General features: G+C 44.6%; 2 protein-coding genes across 6 annotated transcripts in view; one reads left to right on the top strand and one right to left on the bottom strand.

Annotated features, from left to right (window-relative positions):
- LOC144770381 (uncharacterized) overlaps window positions 1-14,347 on the bottom strand; it is a 118,571-nt gene extending 104,224 nt beyond the window's left edge. For 2 of the 3 annotated variants that reach the window (XM_078654854.1, XM_078654855.1), the window contains exons 1-3: window positions 14,211-14,347; window positions 10,602-10,783; window positions 9,387-10,134 (exon numbers count right to left, since the gene is read on the bottom strand). The gene's annotated coding sequence lies outside the window, so the exon portion shown is untranslated. The remainder of the gene's footprint in view (window positions 1-9,386; window positions 10,135-10,601; window positions 10,784-14,210) is intronic. The other variant, XR_013598876.1, reaches the window with a different exon arrangement.
- Window positions 14,333-24,452, top strand: part of NAT14 (N-acetyltransferase 14 (putative)) — a 108,833-nt gene continuing 98,713 nt past the window's right edge. The window contains exons 1-2 of one of the 3 annotated variants that reach the window (XM_078654851.1): window positions 14,333-14,459; window positions 16,777-16,883. In XM_078654851.1, coding sequence (XP_078510977.1) covers window positions 14,333-14,459; window positions 16,777-16,883 — 234 coding nt within the window. Of the gene's footprint in view, window positions 14,464-16,735; window positions 16,884-24,452 lie in introns of all 3 variants that reach the window. The other 2 variants (XM_078654852.1, XM_078654853.1) reach the window with 2 other exon arrangements.

Here is a 24,452-nt window from a genome sequence, read left to right as displayed (position 1 = left end):
CTTGCAGATTGTGACCGGTCCGTAACTGAGTAGATGGCCCGCTTGTCTCGCCTCAGCACTCAGTCAGGAGTCGCGGCAACACTCTGGACCCAGCCTCTCCCAGGCGCCCCTGGTGGGGGATGGGGCCGGTACTGCGGTCACGCTGAGGCAGGTAGGACGGACAAGGACCCCTTTCTCTCTCTGCCCTGCCGGGGGCACATTGTTGAGGAGCCGCTGAGGCGGGAGGGAGGGGTGCAGAGCACTCAACGGTGGCAGAAAAGATCATTTTATTGAGGCACTTACAGGTGTTTGCACTGTGTTTTGCAAAGTAGTGGCGCAGTATCGTCTCACCTTTTATACGCACTGAGTTGTGATATCCCCTCTGCGCCACCTCCACTGATGCTCGTGCACCCCTTTCTTTCTGTAGTAACAGCATACCTTGCTGGGACGGAGTCAGGAATTACCAGGTGCGGTATTTGGAAAGCGAAAAAGATTCTTGTTTTCACACAATTTGTAGCTTTCTCATCACGTTTGTCTTTATGCTAAATATATGCTTTTCAGCAAAATACAGTGTCTTGCATCAAGGGATCCCTCAAGAGGAGTTAAGAGTTGAATCCTTCACAGCTTACTTACCCTCACTTCGATTCATATACTGGGAGCACTTTTTCTGTTTGCACAAGGGGATTTGCTCCCCATTAACAACAAAAATGTGTATTCCCCAGTGTAGTTATACAGAGACACCGAGAGCACCCATGCAAGGCATGGCACAGTAGACTAACTTGACGCAGCAGATGGACCTTCCTTTAAGTGTGTTCTTAAGGCTCCCTTTCACCTTGGGGGTGGGGGCTATGCGGTAGGGTATGATGACACGTAACAGTGTGGGTGTAGTTCCAGACTGTACCTACGCACAGTGCACACAATTGACTTCATTTACAAAATTGGCTCGTGGGTATATCTACGAAATGGAGATTTACATCCCTGCAGAGTACAGTGACCTGGATCCTAACCTTCAGCCTCATCTTGCAAAGGGATTGACTTTAAGACAAATTTGTTGACATAGGGGACTTTTTTTCCAACCCGTTCCCGGCGGTATCGTGCATGTAGTGTAAAGTCCTGGTGTCCACTAAAAACATCAAAGGTGTCTGGATGTGCTACCCCATGCTACTTCGGAAAGGTGTCAAGAACCCTACCCATATGGAGCAGGTGACATGGTAGGATCTCTGAGGCATGGCATGATCCAAGCCAAATATAGTTCTTCATTGAGCAGAAGTTAAATGTATCTAGACCTTGTCGGCGTATCGATTGAAATAAAAATCTTGTGTGCTTACATGTAAAATTTGGACAACAGCTAAACGTTTTCAGTTATACTGCACAATTGGCACCTATAATCTTATTGTTTGTATTTCCACATTTTCTGAATCTCGCGTAAGTCAAACAGGTCAAAGCGAAGCTGTAAATACTGCATATTTCTACCCTAAAAAAGATGGTGATAGGCCCAAGATTGTTTGCTATCATAACTTGCACTTACAAGGATTTGGCAGGGTGTTTCATTCCTAGCATGTATGAGTGTAACTCTTGTTTTTAAAATTCTCTAAAACACCCCTCATTTGCTAGTTTCATCCTAAACCAAACCCTTAGGATGGCCGCCTTGTGTTCCAAGGATCGCTTCTGTCAGTCAAATTTGTTCCTGGTTTGCAGACCATGCCAAACTAAACAGTGATCTGAATAAATTACATTGAGCTCCATATAGCCAATAGGGTGCTTCCAGAACATATGTTAATGTTGGCAGAAATATTGCCCTTAATTGTTCCATTAGTGGTTGTCTATCAAGTTTTTAGCAACTTTTTTGTAATGCATATTTCTGATAGAGACTTACATCCACAGATTCCTCACCATAGGACACTTGCCAGGCATTAGACTATATCCAGAAAATCTTGAGCAAGTATGTCTACGCACCTGCAGATGGCATTGTTCAGCTCTGCGTCAAGAAAAATGTTGCAATGCCTATACAGGGACCACCCCAGCGAGCTGACATCAGTTCTTTTCGTTCCCCACCATCCGCACGAATCTGGAGAGCTACCTTGTTCCCTATTTGACCAACTTTTAAAAACTTTTTGCTGACACTTTTGAGCTTTCCTCCCAGTGTGGATGAAGAATTATGTCGGGCATTACCCTCTGCTAACTCCTTAATATTTCTGGCAGATCGGCGCAGTTTGAGCACACAGTTATCATCACAAGGGACGGGGCTGAGATCCTGACGGACACACTATAGCGCCTGAGGAATTCCCGAAGCGCATCTGCGCACCCAGACTGGCGGAGACCCTTGTGGAGATGTTCTTTGTGTGCTGGCTCGGGGATACACATGTTCAATGTAAAGTACACACTGTCCCTTGTCTGCGTGCATGTACGAAGATGTCAACAAACCCATGATCAGGTCTGCATCGTGTGCACGGCGCTGCGGCTCACTGAATAACGTGTATGCCTGGGGACCACGAAAATACGTTTAATCTACGCAGGTCTGTTCCAGAAGGTGACACAATATGTTGCCAGGGCTGCTGTTAATTTCGCAGTCACCTATTCTGATTTTGCTTCATGCACTAATGGGTTTCTCCAAACCCCGTTTCGTCAGCTGTATTTACCAACAGAAAACAAACATTTCTGAGCTTTCCCGTCTGCGCCTGCTAAGAGTGCCGTTTACCGTTTTTTTTTTTTGCAGCTTCTATTCGTGCATCCATATGATAAAAGTAATTTTTCTTTCCATCCCCTGTTTTGCACTTCAATAAACTGTAAGGTGGAACGGTGGGTTTGACCAATGTAACTTGCAAAGTGTACTCCAGGGGCGTCCAATGTAGGTCTTGGAGGAATGCACTATGGCTAGACTTGGTGTGTGAGTATCTCTGTAACTGACTAATATATATATGCTCGGTTCGGGTTCATTGTTTTCATATATATATTCTAAACAGTGGGAATCGGCTATGCGTTTTACCTATTTTGGGCGCCTATGTTTAACACAGACCTCTGCCGGGGGTGTTTACCCCAACTGAGCTAACTGAGTTTGACTGAATCCTTTACATTGAATTTGTTGGGTCAGACCAGGTACTTAGAGCTGTCAGCACCATAACCTTGTAAGCAGGGGCATGTCCTCTGGGTATGTTTCGAAATCGAGATGCTTAGTCTGGGGAAACCTGATTTTATCATGACACGCTTTAGTAGCTGCTTCCGGCTTCAGGGGCCGGCCCAGCTCTGGACTTTTATCTTGAAGTGTATATTTGTAGATATATGCGCCTGCGGGGGGGGGGGAGGGGGGAGCATTTGCAATGCAATAGGTCTATCATTTATGCGAGTTTAAGCTATTGGCATTGTAAATGACAATCCCTTTTATTTACGTTTTAAAAACCGAAACATAAATAAAAGTGATTGTCATTACAATGCCAATAGCTCTAACTTTTCCAAAGGCGAAACCATTGCATTGTAAATGCTTGTTATATTCTTGTCTGCATTCTCTAACCCTCTTCTGATCTTTAGATTTCACGGCAATGATTAAATTAGTTTTAGCTAGATGGCACCGTTTATTATACCATGGTGTCTCCAGTTCCAATTGCCTCCTTATATTACCTTGTTTATTATTACAGGTTTTGCTCAAGAGGGGAGTTAGTGAATCTACTAAGTGGTAATGCATTTTTAGAACATCATCAGATCCTGGCCTTAAATTATCATATAAGGGAATGATTTCTGAGAAAGTATTATAAATGCCCAAAAGCGTGTCTTCTTTTGCTAGGATGTAGGGCCATTTAATTGCTTTCCTATTGTTAGAAACAGCAACCTCAGCTACCTCCCTCTCACATTCAGACTCGCTATCAGTTGTCAAGAAAGGTTCCGGTAGTAACCCCAATTGCAAGGGAAAATGGTCACTTTCTGATCTATTCACGACTTTAAAGGCCAACAATAGGTACCAAAGGTTGGTTGAAATCAACATGAAGTCAATCAGAGATTTAGACAAACCTTTACTATATGTATTGTTGGCTGGCTTGTCTGGGTCTAACCGCCCATTACATGCTCTTAGATCGTAGGATACAGTCAGTTCATATATCTGCATGGCTGCCACTGTGCATTTTACTGGCTTTGCACTAACTAAGGGGGGGATATCATGTGCTCTATCTGAATTTTCTAATAAGTTTTCGAGCCCCGTTATCGGCTCGAATCGGCAATTAAGATCCCCGCCTATGATTATTTTAGCGTCTGGCTCTAGATTACACAAATAGGTGCTTAGTTGTTCTATGACCATTGATTGTTTGTTTTGTGGGTTTGGTCTATTATAAACAATTATCATATAGACATCACCCAGATCTTTCGTGGCTAATTTAACCCCAAGCAAATCATTGGAAGCAATATACAAGGGTGATACAACAACGTCCAAGGATATACTTATCCAAATTATTAAACCCCCCGAAGGTCTGCCTCTTACTGATGCAATTGCCCCACAATAAAATGCTTTATAGCCAAGTCTGTGTACAATGTTAGTTGCCCATGTTTCCTGTAGGAATATAATGTCATGCTCCTCCAAGAAGGAACTCCAATTTCTATCACAGAGGTTTCTTGACAACCCTGCGATGTTCCATGACATGATTTTTAGATCTTGTTTAGGCTTTCCTTGTACTAGCTTGACTGGGTGCCTATTGCCTGTATTCGATGCTTCCCCATCATTGGGTTCCTCCGTAATCGCTATTTCACATGCCTGATCCCAGGATTCTTTGTTTAACACTGGTAATATATCTTGAGGCTGGATACTACAAGGATCAATCAAATCCCTCTCTTGAAAGCCATCCAGTTTTCTTCCAGACAGGTGACCTGCCCGCGTTGTTTCAGCTGACTCGGTTATGGAGGACGATGCACCAGTACCTGTTTTTGGAGGTGTGCTTAATTCCCACTGATGCACACAAACCCTATGAGATGATCCATTGAGTTCATAGCCTTCTATTGTATGTCAGTGGCCCCACCATGACCAATTTTTATCCATTCCCATGTTTGGTGGGCGTGTTCTGTCAGCCGGAGTTGGGGGATCAAAGAATGAATATCTATTATCCATCAGACCTAGTTGTTGAGGGACTCTGCTAACTTGCTTACATTGCATTGGATAAAAATAGCTGAGGTCGCAGGTTCCAATTCCTCGGTTATCCGTTCGTGGTTGTTGGCTATACACAAGTTGTGCTACAGAGGAGTCTTTAAAATTAACCAGAATGCAGTCCCCTTCAATGTCTTTCTGCCTGGAGCCCAGCCAACTAACTCTTCGGACTTGAAGTACTTGGCAATTAACAGTATAGGGAAGAGGTCTGTTTTCCCTTAGCCAATATAAGGTCTTGTTTTTTAGTTCATCATAGGACTCTCTTTTGTTGGGTTTCAATGGGGGAACTCCAGTAAGTACTACCACGTAAGGTTGGCACCCTGGTGGGAGGTGTGCATTTGGAACCTTCCTTGGCGCTTGAGTTCCTATGCTACAGTCATGGGAGGTGTGCATTTGGAACCTTCCTTGGCGCTTGAGTTCCTATGCTACAGTCAGGTGTTTGAATGTTATTATTGTTACCACAAACTGATGTAGGGATTGTAGAACCCATCCCATCCATGGGTTTCGTAGAAGTATTATTTGATATTGGTTTGGATTTACGCGGTGCAGGCTTTGGAGGAGCAGCCTGTTGTAGGCCACCATTGGGTGGTTGTCCTTTGGGGGACTCCGCTCTTAATCCTCGTAATGCAGCATTAGTCCCAGTTGGAGCTACCACCTTGTCTTTCCTAAGTGGGCGAGCTGGTTGCACTGGTTTAGGTGACATTGGGCTCTTCTCCATCCTTACAGTGTCTTGACCTATCTTAGAATGGAGTTTAACCAATGATTTTAGGGCAAAAAAAATTGTCCAAGGATGTCTGCTCAAATTTGTTCAAACGGTCCGTGAGTCCTTTCAGTCTATCAGATACTGGTTGCAGTAAGGAGCTCATAATGGATTGGATCCGTTCCATCAGCAAGTCTGGTACCGGTAGTTCTTCAAGATTATTTACTTGATCTACTTGATCTCTGACCACAACAGAACCAACAGAGACATTTGGTAGATCACACTGTGGAGGTTCACTTCGTTCTCTCCCATTGGTCACAGAGTCAATGTCTAATGGTTTACTATGAACTCCCCCAAGCATGTAGTTTTTACGAATTCTTTTAAAAGCCTTTAGTCTGTAGGCTTTACGTGGGGTAACTAGCCTTTTCCGTTTTACGGCAGCCCTTCTTGTTTTCTGAGGTGGAGATTGTAGCATTTGTTCTGTTGGAGTCTCGTGTATCATTATTAAGGGCAGAACCGGTGGGGCAGGTACCGTGATATCAGTGGAATTTCTTGATTCAATATTAGCTGGCATTATGCTTACAGGTGCTGGGTCAGGTCCAATTACAAGGAGGTCACTATCCGATCTCAGATCGATGACACAAGGTTGTTGTTCGCTTAAGATTAGGGGGGTGGTTGATTCCAATGGAATAATATTTGACGGAGACTTAGCCTGTGCAAGTGACCCCATCGAGGATCGCTTATGCGCAAAGTATTCTCGTGATAGTCTACGTTCAGCTAATGTGATTTCTTTCTCTACAACAGAGACCGCCCGCGTAATAAAATTATCCATGGTCCCTAGCGTAGAGTTTCCCCCTCTCCGTGAGTTTCTACCTGAGCGAGTAGCCATTGGTGAATATACAGACATGTAGGTCGAGTAACACAGATAAAAAAGTTATTTAACCCTGAACACTAATCCTCTATTTTACCTTAGATGTTAGAGGGCTGGCCCGTCCCGGCCCCTGCTGGCCACAGACGGCCCGCCCTTTGCCCGGGCTTCGCCCCGGGCGTCCCGCTCGGCGGATCCTTCTCACTGATGAAGATGTAGGGTGGTGGTGGGCGGGGCACGCAGGGGGGGCGCTGACCAGGTGTTGCGTGGTCAAGCAGGGACTCCTGGGATAGCGAGTCCCTGCCGCGCTCCTCCCCTGCAGCCTCTCTCTGCCCCACAGGTGTTCAGCAAACGCGGCGGTCAGGCAGGCAACAACGGCGTTGGTGGGTCCTCCCACGAAGCGGCTCCCGCGGAGCGGGAGCGGCGAGCTGTGTCAAGTAAGGAGGGGGGCAGAACAGCACACAGTTCCCCGCAGCGTCCCAGCAGCGTCTTCGTGGCACAAAGGGTCTATTCAAGAAGTATTCATGAAGAGAGCCCCACCAGGAGGAGTCTGTGCTCTGCTTAGCCAATTCAGCAACTGATCCAATCATCCCAACATTCTAACATTCCACATTCTACACATCACACATCCTGGCTGAGCAGCATACTACATCTTCTCCCCCAATCCTCCCAACATTCTAACATTCCATATTCTACACTTCACACATCCTGGCTGAGCAGCATACTACACAGCTCCCAATGCGGTAAGAACACACTTAGTTTAAAAGACAATTCGTCATGCATACAGGGTAGAACATAAAATTAAAGATTAAAATACTATGGCTGCGAGCAAACAAGCAAATGACACCTGTTCAGCGTGAGAGATAAGCAGCAGTAATGTAGAGCCTCTGCGCGGCCGTTCCAGCGTGGCCTTAAGTAGGGAATATAATGTTATATATTGTTCTTCATGCTTTGTAGAGATGATGTGTATTAAATGTGTTCTCTTGGTAGTTGCGAGTGCGTCTTCAATTGTGGGAGTAATCGGTATGCTATAGGGGTTTTGTGGTAGTCTTGCTAAACTGCCACTGTGCTGTAAAGTTTATCTAATGGAAGCTCCAGGGAGGAATGTTGTTAATAAAAATGACGAGACGGTTGGTTTCCAGGAGCGGTGGACTGACAGATGGGGTTTATTGTACAGGTGTAAAGGAAGAGTTTATATCCAGCCTGTGGAAGATTGATCATTTCTACACAGGGCCGAGAAAAAGGCCAGCCTTTCAGTTTTGCATGCAGCCATGCACTCGGGTCAAGGCTACAAACCCGTTCACCATGCAAGAGACATTCTTGTCCCAAAAATGACTTACCTAATTTATTTCCTAAAATAAAATGCATTGGCCATACAAGAAATAGAGTAGAACAGGGTTATGTAATTCTTGCCTTAATTGCAATTATCCAGTATATGTAAATGATAGAAATTCCACATGTGCATTGAATAATTGTCATCTCGTACCATGCCAGGCACCAGTCAAGCTCCGGTTTGCCCAGTTCGCGTTGCTACCTCCTCGTCCCCCTCCCCTTGCCGTTCTCCCTTCCAAACAGAAAGGCTTGCGATAGTAGCATAGCTTAGTATGCTCAGCCCGAGACAAACTAATATCGCCAGGTCCGCCACTAACTCCTCAGACGAGCCTCCAGCTCTATCTAACCTGCCCCAAATTGGAAGATAACCGCCGGCGCCGCTGTATACGGATGCCTCATATAAAAACACTCACGGTCTCATCAGCCAATCGGCACTTCGAAAATCTGTGTGATGCACTATGATTGGATCTCATAATATTTTTAGTCGTGGGTTTCGTTTTTGTGCAACCCGGAAGTGTTAAAATTTACGGTCAAATCACATCCGTTAAGATATCAACAACGGACTACGGGCATTAGGTTGAATTTCTAAGTATTCCGGGCAAGTGGCTGACAGGTGGCCACCTGATTAAGGAGGTGAGTTAACCATAATGGGGTTAATCTGTAGATCGGTAAAATAGAAAAAACAAAGTTCAGCACGTGTATGATATTGCTATATTTCCACATGGAACTTGCCAGGCGTATTAAGTATTTGTGAGTGGTTTGTAAATACCATCCGTGCATGCCAGTACCATCCGTTTTGGGATGTTGTTCATAAACTACGTCTTTATTTTCATATTGTGCGTGATATGCCCATAATATAGTCATTTGCACGACGAACATGTAAGGGAGGGTCACTGGAATTATGCCTTTGCGGAGGACCAAATTATGTGGCACGGTGGACTAAGTTATGCTTTAAGAAAAGCAAATTATGCAGCACATTTTGTGATCGCAGTACTTCCTAAAATTGTCTTTTCTGCGCAAGTTAACTCAGTTTGAGTAGATGTTTCTCCTCATTGACACCAGATTTACACCCAAATACAGCAACGTGGCTTTTACCGCGTGGCAACATGTTTTGTTGCCGTTTAGTAACTTTTGATACGTTTGAGCTAAAAACTTATTTTTTTGTGGAGGCCTATGTCAAAATGGAAGATCATCCTGGAGTCATTCTGGACTCATCTGATGATTACAGTCAGGCTATTCCTGCAATTATCTGGGGAAGTCATCTCAAGCCATCCTGAAGTATGCCTGTAGGACAAAAAATGTAAATGTGATGACGAACCTAGACTCATCACAAAAACTACAGTAGGATGGTGTTCTGATGATTTCTACTGGCAGGGAGTGATTACCTTTTACAACTCCACGAATACTAATTGACAACTTCAGGATGAGGGAGAATTACTCCAGGATGGGTTGTAGCTAATTTAAGGATGACTGTCAATTATTCCAGGATGATCCTATAACCGCTCCAGGATGGAAGTGGATTACTCTGGAATGATCCCATGACAATTTCTGGATGAGTGTGGATTATTCCTGGGTGAGCCTATGACAGCTTCAGGATGGCTATTGATTACATCAGAATGGCCCCATTATATTTTCAGAATGAGTGTTGATTACTCTAGGATGACGTGGTGAAAGGGAGGCATGTTTTTGTCCTTGATATTTGGATTTAAGCGGGGACTCCAAGACAAGTTAATTTTCATGGTCTGATGCGTCATTTTTAGTTGTGGATTTTTGATGAAGGACACTAGCCATCCCTGCTAAAAGGGCCAGGTTGCAAATTCATCCGCGAACTTGCATCACCAGGCTGAGAAGTTGTGCTTTCAGCATGAGCTTTGTTACCAACTCTTATATAATCCAGTCCACTCTGCTTGGCTTTTTTGTCCTTGCCTCTTTTCTCTGCAATTTCTTCCTCTTGTAGTTCGCGTAACACCCTCTTAAGTCTACCAGCGCTTCCCCGATTGCCACAGTCCATTAACATCTGCTTTTTCTCCAGTGTCCTTTGAAGTAACACCTGTTTTAGACCCTCTGTTGTGCCAGAATAGCTTGCAATTATCTCTTGAAAAATATCCTGAATCATTAGACATTGTTTCTTCACTAAAAAAAAAGCAAGAGAAAAAAAATATATTTACATATAAACTTCAAAACAGAAGAGAACACATTGACCACTTGCAATATATCTTCACGCTCTAGCCATAATATATAAATAAAGAGGTATTGATAATAAAGGACAAATGTACAATCTAACCATAACCAAGTAAGTAAGTTTTCCTTAATAGACAGTACACATTGTAAGCCTGAACTTGAACCTCCTGAAAATAGTTTATCCAAAAATAGCTGCCTTATAGTAGTGCCACAAGCTAAACGTTTCAGTCCTTTTCATAAGTGTTACATTTGTCTCTGGAGAGCAATCCAAGGCATATGTGGGGACATGCATGTTCATTTTTACTGTCCATTATTGGATTACTTAATCACAAATGTAGGTTTTACTGAAACAGGTTGGTAATTTGTACCGTTATCCTGCAGTTGCAAACTTATTATAAAGGTTTACTTATTGTGCTTACCGTATGATTGGAACAGAATCATAGCTTTAAAATCTCTCTCTTCGGTGATTGGCCAACCAGCTTCATCTACAAAGAACTTCCCCGGTATTGTCCAAAAGCAGGAAGTCACCATCTTTTCGAACACACACAGAATGATCGCAAGTGAAAAACAGGACGTTGAATGAAGCCATGATTATGTCCTGCTAGATATAAAAATCAGGAATTAGTTTGTGTGTGGTTTAAGTTTCAGAGGTAAAATACAAAGCATATCAAACTGATTAACAGATTTAATTGGAGAAAAGCACCCCAAAAAGTACACTGACCTGGTGCAATTTCTATCTAATATGCCTAGATTGTGGACTACAAAGAAGTGTTTGGGCATGCACTGAAGGCCATTGAGGAAATTACCTAATATCAACTTTATTTTTGGAGAGCCAGAGTGTGTGCTTAGGTCTTGCTGCTCAGGACAAATAGTAATAGCAAAGTAGAGGCATGATGAGAAAAATAGAAGAACTATCAATAAGTGAACTTTCACACTGGGGTTTGTGACGGGAAATCAAGTTACCTATCCCCGCAGATGCATAGAGAGTCAGATGCCTGCTACCCTCTGCCCACCGGCACCCCCAACATGAAAGGACAAGCGTTACAAATGCAATAGGTTTCACCTTTTATTAAGCTAAAGATATTAGCTTTGCTAGTAGTATTGTATATTAATTGTGCAATATGTAATGGCTTTATAAATGAAACAAAAGGCATTACAATGGCAAATACATAAAGCAAAAGCATTGGCATAGCCAATAGGTCTCCCCTCTGGGACCTTATAAGTGTTTTGCCAGAGGTGTTTGGAAGTTTGGTAAGAGATGCAATTTAACATAAAGGGATCCCATACCTCGTTGACACATGCAGTACCCGCAGTTCAAACGAGAAGAGGGCATGGGGAAACCTCTTATAAGATCTCAATCAATGGGGAAGGCACGCGTTACTGCAACTTGTGCGTGCTTCCACCTTATAAATATTTAACACATGATCCGAGGCAGTTGAATGCGAGAAGGGAGAGAGCGCGCAAGGGGGGAGGTGGGGGAGAGAGAGAAAGAGAGAGAGAGAAAGAGAAGGCGAGAGAGAAAGAGAAGGCGAGAGAGAGAAGGCGAGAGAGAGAGAGAAGGCGAGAGAGAGAGAGAAGGCGAGAGAGAGAGAGAAGGCGAGAGAGAGAGAGAAGGCGAGAGAGAGAGAGAAGGCGAGAGAGAGAGAGAAGGCGAGAGAGAGAGAGAAGGCGAGAGAGAGAGAGAGAAAGCGAGAGAGAGAGAGAGAGAGAGAAAGCGAGAGAGAGAGAGAGAGAAAGAAGGCGAGAAAGAGAGAGAGAGAAAGAAGGCGAGAAAGAGAGAGAGAGAAAGAAGGCGAGAAAGAGAGAGAAGGCGAGAAAGAGAGAGAGAAGGCGAGAAAGAGAGAGAGAAGGCGAGAAAGAGAGAGGGTGAGAGAAGGCGAGAAAGAGAGAGGGTGAGAGAAGGCGAGAAAGAGAGAGAGAGAGAAGGCGAGAGAGAGAAGGCGAGAGAGAGAAGGCGAGAGAGAGAAGGCGAGAGAGAGAAGGCGAGAGAGAGAAGGCGAGAGAGAGAAGGCGAGAGAGAGAAGGCGAGAGAGAGAAAGAGAAGGCGAGAGAGAGAAAGAGAAGGCGAGAGAGAGAAAGAGAAGGCGAGAGAGAGAAAGAGAAGGCGAGAGAGAGAAAGAGAAGGCGAGAGAGAGAAAGAGAAGGCGAGGCGAGAGAAAGAGAAAGAGAAGGCGAGAGAGAGAAAGAGAAGGCGAGAGAGAGAAAGAGAAGGCGAGGGAAAGAGAAGGCGAGAGAGAGAGAAAGAGAAGGCGAGAGAGAGAAAGAGAAGGCGAGAGAGAGAAAGAGAAGGCGAGAGAGAGAAAGAGAAGGCGAGAGAGAGAAAGAGAAGGCGAGAGAGAGAAAGAGAAGGCGAGAGAGAGAAAGAGAAGGCGAGAGAGAGAAAGAGAAGGCGAGGCGAGAGAGAGAAAGAGAAGGCGAGAGAGAGAAAGAGAAGGCGAGAGAGAGAAAGAGAAGGCGAAAGAGAAGGCGAGAGAGAAAGAGAAGGCGAGAGAGAGAAAGAGAAGGCGAGAGAGAGAGAAAGAGAAGGCGAGAGAGAGAAAGAGAAGGCGAGAGAGAGAAAGAGGAGGCGAGAGAAAGAGGAGGCGAGGCGAGAGAAAGAGGAGGCGAGGCGAGAGAGAGAAAGAGAAGGCGAGAGAGAGAGAAAGAGAAGGCGAGAGAGAGAAAGAGAAGGCGAGAGAGAGAAAGAAGGCGAGAGAGAGAAAGAGAAGGCGAGAGAGAGAAAGAGAAGGCGAGAGAGAGAAAGAGAAGGCGAGAGAGAGAGAAAGAGAAGGCGAGAGAGAGAGAAAGAGAAGGCGAGAGAGAGAGAAAGAGAAGGCGAGAGAGAGAGAAAGAAGGCGAGAGAGAGAGAGAGAGAGAAAGAAGGCGAGAGAGAGAGAGAGAGAAAATAGGAAATATTAATGTGATTTATCTCAGGGCTCGATCCCTCTGCCTCAGTACTTTAGCAGTAGGTCAGGTTGTAACTGGATAATATATGGCTGGGATCGATAGTGGCAGATGTAACAAGACCGGCTTCATTTTTACAGAGATCTTAGCGGTCAAGGTAAATTAGCGCAAACAGGGAATACGTAATTGGCCCCGTCTCAATAATATATACAAACGAGTTAAAAACATTGCATGCACATGGAACGAAACCAGAATGATAGCCTTTTTTGCGAAAGTAGATATTGCAAGATGTTGGAATGCGTCGGACTACGTTTCCTAAATAGGGCGTAAACCTCAATCGCCACAGGCAACCAGGCCTTTCAATTACACAAATAGCAAACAAAATAAAGAACCAGCATTACAACGGCTAAGTTATTTGAAGCATTTATCCTTATGCTTTGAAACGCATCCATGAAAACTGCCAGTGTTTTGGAAGATGTGCTGCTCTGCACACTACACAGCTTGGGGAACGTGGCCAGGATTCAACAATAGAGCACACATTCATTTAGTAATGAAGGCTCACTACAAGTTGCAAGGACACAAGTAATGCTCAACAATATTCACATAAATAAATGTGTTTAGCCTTCTTTGATTGACAACTTTTCAGTAGATCGAAAACTGTTCCATTTGGTCGAGAATCTTGAATGTTCCATTTGGTCGAGAATCTTGAATACACGCAGGTGCACTTGGAACCAACATGGGACCTACAATATCCGGGCAGTAATTTATTTTTCCTTACGGCGAAGAACTTGCTGTAAAACACATTTTTTCGGCTTTTTGCAATTTTCCACAACTTACACAGGCACGCACTACGTCACACATACACAAAAATACACATGCTCAAACACAAAAGGTGCATATTAAACAAGCAGGCAGGCAGATACAGACAAACATCAAACACACATAATACACACACTTTGCAACGCAGGTCTTCATTATAACACGCACGAAGCACACACATGCAGGGAGCTGCATCTGAATTTGTCCCCTTAATGAAAACTCGTGCTTTCCGAAAAATGAGGAAGCTGGTCTGGGACGGAAATTGAGCAGCTGGGACCGAGAGCGGAAGATCGATGCTGCTCTTTTTTAACAGCTGCAGCACTTACCTGAGTATACGCTGGAATCGACGAAGGAAGTGGAGTTGGAAAAATAAAGAGACCGATGCCAATCCATCTGTCCCTTTAATGGCCATTGCACTCACGGCAGTCTTCGGTCTTGCCGCAGAAGAATGACGTCACTTCCGGCGCTCCCGGATGTGCGTAAGCTTTTGCTAGAGGAAGAAAAGGTGAGAGAGCTGCTCTGCATTGAGGATCTGCGGTTCGAGTCCCAGCCAGCCGGCAGACTGATGGTTTACAGTAGGTGATTTTGGCATTGTGTTCGAGGCAACTGCTTTTTAAAAATGTATTTTAGTATTGTGATGGAGTGAATTCGGCAGTCACCATGACGACAACGCTTGTTTTCCTTTGCAAGACCTATTCCTCGGGCCATGAGCAGGTCTGTCCGCAGTTGTTTAAAGAATCTAACAATCGGATTCCACTAAACTATGTGTTTATGGAAATACTCTATGAAGGAAGTGCAGCCTGGGGGTACAGAAAGTATCATATCACAGCAGCGCCTCCCGGCATTCCGCATTCATAAAAAGTTTGGGGGTTTGTAGGGCTTTTGGATTTTAGGGCGTACATGGTCATTTTAGGGTTGAGGGTGGGTTTGTGTTTTGTGGGGCCAGGTGTAATTTAAGGGTTTAGAGCATGTTTAGGTTTTGGGGGCGAGGGTTAATTTTAGGGTTTAGGGTGTGTTCGGGTTTTAGGGTACAAGGGTTAATATTAGGGTTTAGGGTGTGTTTGTGTTTGGTGTGCAAGGGTTAATTTGGGGGTTCAGGGTGTGTTTGGGTTTTGGGGTGCAAGGGTTAATTTGGGGGTTCAGGCTGTGTTTGGGTTTTGGGGTGCCAGGGTTAGTGTTAGGGTTTAGGGTGTGTTTGGGTTTTAGAGTACAAGGGTTAATATTAGGGTTTAGGGTGTGTTTGGGTTTGGTGTGCAAGGGTTAATTTGGGGGTTCAGGGTGTGTTTGGGTTTTGGGGTGCCAGGGTTAATTTTAGGGTTTAGGGTGTGTTTGGGTTGCAAGGGTTAATTTGGGGGTTCAGTGTGTGTTTGGGTTTTGGGGTGCCAGGGTTAATTTTAGGGTTTAGGGTGTGTTTGGGTTTGTGGTGCAAGGGTTAATTTGGGGGTTCAGGGTGTGTTTGGGTTTTGGGGTGCCAGGGTTAATTTTAGGGTTTAGGGTGTGTTTGGGTTTTGGGGTGCCAGGGTTAATTTTAGGGTTTAGGGTGTGTTTGGGTTTTGGGGTGCAAGGGTTAATTTGGGGGTTCAGGGTGTGTTTGGGTTTTGGGGTGCCAGGGTTAATATTGGGGTTCATGGTGTGTTTGGGTTTTGGGGTGCAAGGGTTAATATTGGGGCTCAGGGTGTGTTTGAGTTTTGGGGTGCAAGGGTTAATTTGGGGGTTCAGGGTGTGTTTGGGTTGTGGGGCTCCCAGCTGCAGGAGGTCAGACGTTTATCTGCAATTCATTGTGCAATCATCCAACAGTTTGCATTTTTCTGGAAAACTGAAACCAAAGTGGTGGACGTGCTCTTTAAATAGACAAACAATTCTTGTTAAAATCACCAGACGCAAAAACATCTTATTGAAAACACAATAGTACCTTTGAAGTATTCAGATGCTTATTTTCAAATCACCCCAAAGTCATCAGGAACAATGTCATCTTGTAAAGTTATCGGAGAGTCATTTACAAGTCATCCTCAGATCATCAGGAATAATGACACCTTCTGAAGTCAGCAGATACTAATTTTCACGTCCTCCTTAAATTATCATGAATAATGACACCTACTATAGTCATCAGGTACTCCTTTTCAAGCCATCCTTTAATCTTCACCAATAATGACACCTACTAGAGTCATCAGATACTAATTTTCAAGTCATCCTCAAATCCTCAGGCTGAGCTTCTGCAGCTTGCTGATGACTTCAAGAGCTTGATGATGTCTGATGACGTGTAAATGACTTCTAAGGTACCCAATGACTCTGGGATGGCTTCTAAAGTAATCCTGTTTGACCTGGGGGGTGTTGAGGGGAAGTGGAGAGGGGCCCAAATCTGCAGATTATGCAGCAGATGATGAATAGTGTGGCCAATACGGCAAAGCCATATTTATGCAAGAGACGCAGCGTCTGCACAATTCCAGTGGTCCTGATGTAAGGCCATCGTGAGCATAAAATGCCTAAAATACCTTGCTAGGCATGACATGTCACCAATACCATCATGGTATCGTGACTATATTTCCATTTTTCTAACGGTACACCACCATTCATCATATGCCTGTCTGCATTTCACCCGGGTTCTTGACGTATCCTGTACATGGTAAGCATAAAACTACCATGTCATCCGTAGCATAGCATGCCAATAATTCCAACAAGATTATAGTTCGATAGAACCGCTTGCCTGTCTATAATTTATTCTTGTGTTTGACTAGAATCCCATTCTGTGCATGACATAGTTACAGTACTACCATATGACTGGCTAATCTTTTGTATACTATACCTACAGTAGAAAATGCCTATAATGCCAACCTGTACTTTCTATGTGCAGGCCTCCTGCTTCCACCTAGTGTCCGTTGTCTTACCTTCCAGAGGAGGGCTCTTTTGTAACCAAGACCATGCCTTCGTTAGATGAGAGCCAGCTGTCCATTCGGGAGATGCGGGAAGAGGAAGCACAGCTCGTGTTGGAAATGTTAAAGGTACTGTCTGAATGTGGCAGTGTGGAACATCATGCACTCAAAACTCAAATTCACAGACACACCCAGGGAAAGCATTCAGTTTCAGTATATAATACCATATTTATAGTCCTAGCATGTTTTATAGAGTACTTGTTGACGTAGCATTAAACCTTCTCAGAGCTGCTAAAAATGTTGCTTCTCGCACTGTTATTCAAAACCACTGGCCATCACCTAGTAGAGGTTGGCAAACTAGCACGTACATCTTTACATCATTTCATTATTGGGTAGGATCGCAGATGACCAACTCATCTGCCCACAGAACATTTGTAATGCCCGCAAGACACATCGCCATCTTTATGAAGCTCGCGCAAGGCTAGTACCTGTGGCTTTTGCTCAGTCAGTACACACAGAGTAACACAGCTGTAGGCTTCCACATACGCAAAAACCCAACCACATAAGCTCTACAAACCTATGGAACTACTCGATCTGCTCATTCTCCCCCAAGAAGTTTGGAGGCATATTACTTCACACACAAATGGAGTTCACCTCATCGCATCTAAGATGGATTATGACTTTATTAGATTCAGGAAAGCATAGACCTACCTACCGTGCTGAATGAAGCCGCATGTCACTCTATAAACTGGACCTGTTGATTAAACGCCTAAACCATCTACTCCATCATAAGGCGTTTACTTCTTATCTCATATTATTTGTAATAATTGCTCTCTTTGCCAACTATACACTTCCAATTTATCTCTGAACCAATGTTATTTGATACATGAAGCTCTGAGGCTACCACATTAGTGTGTAAGACTATACAGACCCGCAAGTAATATGTCCAAATGAATGCAGACAAAACACATATGAACGTCCACACAGATACCTATTTTACAGGTAAGAAACGCACATGCCCCCATGACTGGGCATACCCACTACGAGGACATGCATCGGAGGGATTGCGGATACAGTGTGTAGAGAGGTTACCCAGATTGTTAACATCTCCTTTTCCTCTGCTACTGTCCCGTCCTGTTGGAAGCAGGCCAAACTTTTACCGCTTCTAAAAAAGGCCGGGATGGATCCTGCCGCCCCATCAAGCTATCGGCCCGTATCTCTGCTGCCGGCACTGGCTAAAGTCTGTGAAAAAATGGCTTTCCGCCAATTGGATCATTTTGTGGAGTCATCTGGTGCCCTGCACCCAGCTCAATCAGGGTTCCGGGCTACAGCACTGAAACTGCTCTGGTGGTGGTGTCGGAGGCGATTCGGGAGTGCCTTGATGGGGGCGGCAGAGCGGTTCTGATTTTACTAGACCTCTCTGCCGCCTTCTATACGGTGTCCCATGGGCTCCTTACCAGACTGTCTGCCATCGGCATTGCTGGATCGGCTCTTGATTGGCTGACGTAATTTTTGAATGAGAGGACACAACAGGTCTGGATGCCACCGCATGCCTCTCTCCCCAGGAAACTTACCACTGGAGTTCCGCAGGGGTCTACCTTAAGCCCCCTGCTTTTTAACATTTACCTGACTCCTCTGATCTACATGGCTGAATATCTGGGGGCAAAAATTATGGCCTATGCCGATGATACGCAACTTTTGTTCACCTGGCCAGGGGGCAACTTGGAGACATCGGCAGTTCAGTACTGCCTCACTTCGGTCTTTCGTTGGCTAGCACTTGCTCAGCTTAAGTGCAACGAAGCGAAGTCCGAGGTTCTTTTTTTATGGATCCTTCCCCGACAATTTTAAAGACCTTCTATGGCCACAAGACATTCCTTGCCCCAAATGCATGGGTGGTCCAGCTAAGAATTTAGGGGTCTGGTTTGGAAGTGACCTGAAGTTTGAGGACCATATCAAGAGACTCGCGAGTGTCTGTTTTGGCACTCTCAAAGCCCTGCGTAGATTCTTTCCCCTTCTCCCGAGAGCGGCCAAGGAGATGTGTTGCGTGCCCTCATTCTTTCCAGGCTTGATTATGGCAATGCCCTGTTCAGTGGTTTACCATCTTATCTGATCCAACGGCTGCAGGTGATTTAGAACGTGGCTGTAAGACTCCTGTTCAATTTGCCCAGGAGGTCCAGCATCCGCCCTTACCTGCGTAGCCTTCACTGGCTTCCGGTGGCACAGCGGATCATGTTTAAAGTATTGGTTCTCTCTTTCCGAGCGATCCATCAGCTCGGGCCACTGTACCTGAGTAAACGGTTTTCTTTGTATGTCCCCAGTCGCTGTCTCCGTTCTGCTAACCAATGCAGGATGGTTATGCCCAGATTTAAGTTTACCAGGCTGGGTGGCCAGGCTATCTCTGTGAGGGCTGCTAGAGCCTGGAATGCCCTTCCTTTCCACCTCCGTGCAGCCCAGTCCATCACCTGCTTCAAGAAAGGTCTAAAAACGTATTTTTTCAATGTAACCTCTTAAATTCTGGTTGTTTTTTCCTCCTCTTTTATCCTTCCTTCTGCTCACTGCACATTTCTCCCCCGCGCCAGGATAGTAGTCAGTAACAGAGCGCGTTATAAAACAATTTATAACATAACTTAACATTTCTTTAACCTGCAGCACCTTTGGGGAAAAAATGATTTTGTGGATTACTGATGGATGCATTATTTTGAGTAAAGTAACGACACTTTATGTTCAAATTAGTGTCTTGGCTGATGTAATATAAAGGCAAACCATTAGCTGCAGTTGCCAATTTCGGAATTATAATTTCCTACAATCCTGTGGGGCATGGCCTTTCTGACATTGTTTTCTGAGGGGCGACAGACACCGCCCAGACTTGATGGTTCATGCTTCTTGTTTCACTCCTGGAAGTCAGCCAATTCATGGTTTATTGTGTCAGGCATGAATTATTTATTTGTTGGTTTATTCAATATGAAGAGGCCGTCCCTTTTGATTGCCAGTGTTTGTACATTGCAATAAACATGAACATTATCGCACAAATCTACTACTCACCTTTGCTGTGCTTTTGGCAACAGTTTGGCCTACACCCCCTCCCTGCAACTGCCCAGCTGTACCTTGCCCTGATTGCATCTGGAAGGACCTTACCCACAACACATACAAAGGAACTTGACACCAGGCTTGCCCTGCCTTTTTTCACCATAGGAACAGGGTGTCTGTGGGGTGAGGGTCGGAGGAGGTTGTAGGCCAGGGTAGGCCCTGCCACAACTGCTGGCACCAGGTATTAAAAGTGTAGCCTCGTACCCATTCTTCAGAGCACTCCTGGACCTGTGTAAAATTCAGGAGAAGGACTGTCCTCCTGCCAGAAGGACTGTCCCGCTGTCTGTAGAAGGACAATTGCACCTGCTTACCTTGATTCCAGGCCATCCAGAGTGACCCCTAGGGCCAGCTGGCTGTCCACCTGTGTGAGCTACAGGTAAACAACATGCTTCTAGAGGCCTCACTGCAGCTGCCTAGCTGATTAGCATCAACTCGTCCTGACTAGACCTGCCTGAGCCCTACTGCTGGTCCCTGCAGGAGTGAGTCCTGATCCCCAAGAGATGCCCTCAGGTTCTGTGCCCTTGGTTTGCATCAGTGAGAGCTCCTCTCTCTTTTTAGAAGGTGAAAATCCAGCAGTTCATGTCAATGATCATGCTAAAACTCTGCCACCCATGGTTATTGTCAACGCGAAGGTCCTGTGAGACTGCTCTTTACTCTGACAGCAACTGTCCTTGATGACCGAAAACGTGAGATCTGGACTTAGCGCTACAGTTACGACAGCTCATGGCAACCGCCAACGCGTAGCTCCAGCACCGACCGGCTCATCGTGCTACAGCAACATCCGTCTGATGCTGGATCTGCTCTTTGCGTTGAATGCCACCCCCTCATGGCATCCTCCAATGCGAACGGAACTCTTCACACCAGGACATGAGAAGGTAACTTTTCTCAGGGTACTAGCCTGGTCCCTGTATACAACCCACCCTCTGTAGCTGTCGGCCTGAATTTGTGACTTTCCCTCGGTCTTCCATGGCCAGTGAGTGATGCTTTCTGCTTCTTGTTCTTATTTTCAGTAAAAAAAATCAATATCTCCGGTTCTATTGATTGTATTTTGTTTGTTTTGGTGTCCTTTTGTTTATTAAAAGTTACTGTATTCTTCTAAATTGGTTTTTGGAGTTTTCTAGTGTTCTGTTTTCACTTTATTTCTGTTTGTGTACAGCATACATACTTTACACATTACCTCTAAGTTAAGCTTCTGTGCCAAACTGCCAGAGGGTTAAGCACAGGTCAATTTAGTGACTTTTGTGGTTCATCCTGGCAAGGGATTTAGTTGTTGCTTGAGTGGGGCTCCCATCCCTCTCAACGAATAACCCAATTTCTTACATTTAAGTGTTGATTAACGATCCCTGAAACATAGACAAAATACAGGAAAACTTAGCAGACGAAAATGGCAGCATCATATAACAGTTAGTACCAATAGCTGTGGACGTTTGTTCTTACATATTGCCAACAAAAAAAGATTAGATATGCCAAGCTCCATTGCCTAATTTAAGCTTCCCTAAAGTAATCAAGATATTCAGGAATACCCTCTGAGGTTGGTCAGTTGAAGGCTCTAACATGCCGCATTCATACTCCGCCCCCTCTCCCCCCCCCCCACCCATGGTCTCCTGAATGCAAGGTCGCAGCAACCTATTAGACGGTGAGCTAAAACATGTTTTCCAATAAAAGATTCTGAGCTGCGACAAAGCAGTGTTTATACCCTTATAGAATTAGTACCTGTGCAAGTAGGTTATAATACTATTTTTTGGCTATTTTTCAGGAATTTTGTAAGAGTAACAGAAGGGACCATTTTTTTCTCCTACATGGATTGCTCAATTCCACCCTCTCAACATTGACTTGGAGATCATTCAACTATTAATACTCTAATCTACTACCGCCAGACGGGAGCAAGAGAAAGTGCTAAGACCATTTATTATCCATATTTGGGCATCGGCCTCTAATGTTGTTGTTGGATTAATTGAATGAAATTTATAAACTTGATAGAAGCCTATGATTTTTTTTTAAATCAAACCTGCTACTCATTAAAGGATAAATGATAAAAAAATTTACCAGTTTTAAGAGCAAGGTTCCTGTGGGGTCTACTGATAGAGCTTTTGCTATCTCTTTCCAACCTTCTCATGTACAAAGAAGCAGGTTTAATTAGCAACGAAAGCAGTAATTACGTGTCTTAACTAGATCCTGTGGGATGTATGTCATTACATCGCATACTAATACCACGCGTGCAATTACAACGCGGTATTACTACGCGATGTCAATGACAATGACATGCCATTACATCACATACTTTTACCATGAGTATGCCTTTACCACGCATGCCATTACAACGCAAAGGCATGCGTAGTAAAGCTATGCTCGTGGTTAAAGTTTGCAGGGTAAGTGACAAACCTACCCCTACACAACCCTCCCCGACCCCCAGTCCTCTCCCTACAATAACACTACACTACCCTGCATGACCTCCCGACACTACCCTAAAACATTACACTACAACACTACCCTAAACCCTAAAACACTACTCTACACAAACACTACAACACCCTAAACCCTAATGCACTACACTACTCAAACACTACCCTAAACCCTAAAATACTCCACTACAAAACTACAACACCACCTTAAACCACTACACAAACACTACCCTACCACACACTCTCCAAACACACCCTACTACACTACCCAACCACCACCCAACCTCCCACCCCACACACACACACCACCCAAACACACACCCACAACCCACCCCTGCCACTACAACACTACACACCTACTCCACCCCTACACTCCCCAACCCTAAAACACTACGACACTACCCTACCCTAAACCACCACCCTAAACCCTAAAATACTACGACACTACCCAAATACTCCCACCCCTAGACTACCCATAACCCTAAAACACTACAACACTACTCCCACCCCTACACTATCCAAAACCCTAAAACACTACACAAAAACTACACTACACTACCCTACACCTAAAAGACTACACTACTACACTACCCTTATCCACTACCCACACTACTCCCACCCCTACACTACCTTAAACCCTAAAACACTACGCCACTACAACACTACCCACGCTACTCACACCCATACACTACCTTAAACCCTAAAACACTAAGACACTACACTAAACCACTACCCACACTACTCCCACCCCTACACTACCCTAAAACACTACGACACTACAACACTACCCACACTACTACCACCCCTACACTACCCCTAATTCTAAAACACTACGACACTACAACACTACCCACACTACTCCCACCCCTACACTACCCTAAACCCTACAACACTACCCACACCTCTCCCACCCCTACACTACCCCAACCCTAAAACACTACGACACTACCCTACCCTAAACCACTACCCACACTACTCCCACCCCTACACTACCCTAAAACACTACAACACTACCCACACTACTCCCACCCCTACACTACCCTAAACCCTAAAACACTACGACACTACCCACACCTCTCCCACCCCTACACTACCCCAACCCTAAAACACTACGACACTACCCTAAACCAGTACCCACACTACTCCCACCCCTACACTACCCTAAACCCTAAAACACTACTACACTACAACACTACCCACACTACTCCCACACCTACAGTACCCCTAACCCTAAAACACTGACACTACCCTACCCTAAACCACTACCCACACTACTCCCACCCCTACACTACCCTAAAACACTACGACACTACAACACTACCCACACTACTCCCACCCCTACATTAACCCTAAAACACTACCTACCCTAAACCACTACCCTCACCCCAAGCATAACCAGCCTTACCTCTTTCATCCTTGTTAGTCTCCAGCGTCGCCGTCTCTGCTCCCGATTCCGCAGCCTGCGTCGGCAGAGGTGCTGAGGCTGTTTCCTCACAACGATGTGGATAGCCATTACATCGCATGCGTTGTAAAAGCGTATGCGATGTAAAGGTATGCATAGTTTTTACTACGCGTTGTAACATTGCATGCGTTGTAACGATTGCGATGTAATAGCAACGCGTAGTAAAAGTTGCGTTGTAAAGGCTGTCCCCATCCTATGTGAACCTTCAAAAGAACTGTTTCACTTTTTAGGATCTCTTAAGTGTCATATTTGACAGGGTTCTACTATTACTTCTCTGCTATTCTTAAGAGCACTACAGGTAATTGTAGATATAATAAAGTCAAAATCATCGGAGGCCATAGTAGGTTAAAAGCCCAACTTATAAATTGTGAAAAGTCATTGTTACAGCAAAAAAGACTTTCTCAGTGAAATAAGCAACAATCACAAGCCACAGAAGTTTTAAGTAGTTACATTTTTCCTGATCCCGTACTATTGTGTAAACTTAATACAGTATCAACCGCAAAACTCATTCACTCAAGTCTGTCAAGTTCAATCTTTTATTTATTTATTCCTCATCACAGGCAACAATATATCTAAGTCATGAACTGTAAAATGAAAGCGATAGCATTTATATCCTTAATACAAAATGCATTAGAAATAGAATGGCAACTATTCCAATTATATACTTAGAAATATCTAAATAAAGATTTTCAAAATGGAAAAATACAATAACATAGTTTCATTTACTGGAGACCAAATGAGAGCAAG

The sequence above is a fragment of the Lissotriton helveticus genome, chromosome 7 (genome assembly GCF_964261635.1).
Source record: "Lissotriton helveticus chromosome 7, aLisHel1.1, whole genome shotgun sequence".
Taxonomy (NCBI): Eukaryota; Metazoa; Chordata; class Amphibia; order Caudata; family Salamandridae; genus Lissotriton; species Lissotriton helveticus.
Note: the sequence above shows the minus strand (reverse complement) of the source record. Positions and strands in the feature narration are given on the sequence as shown.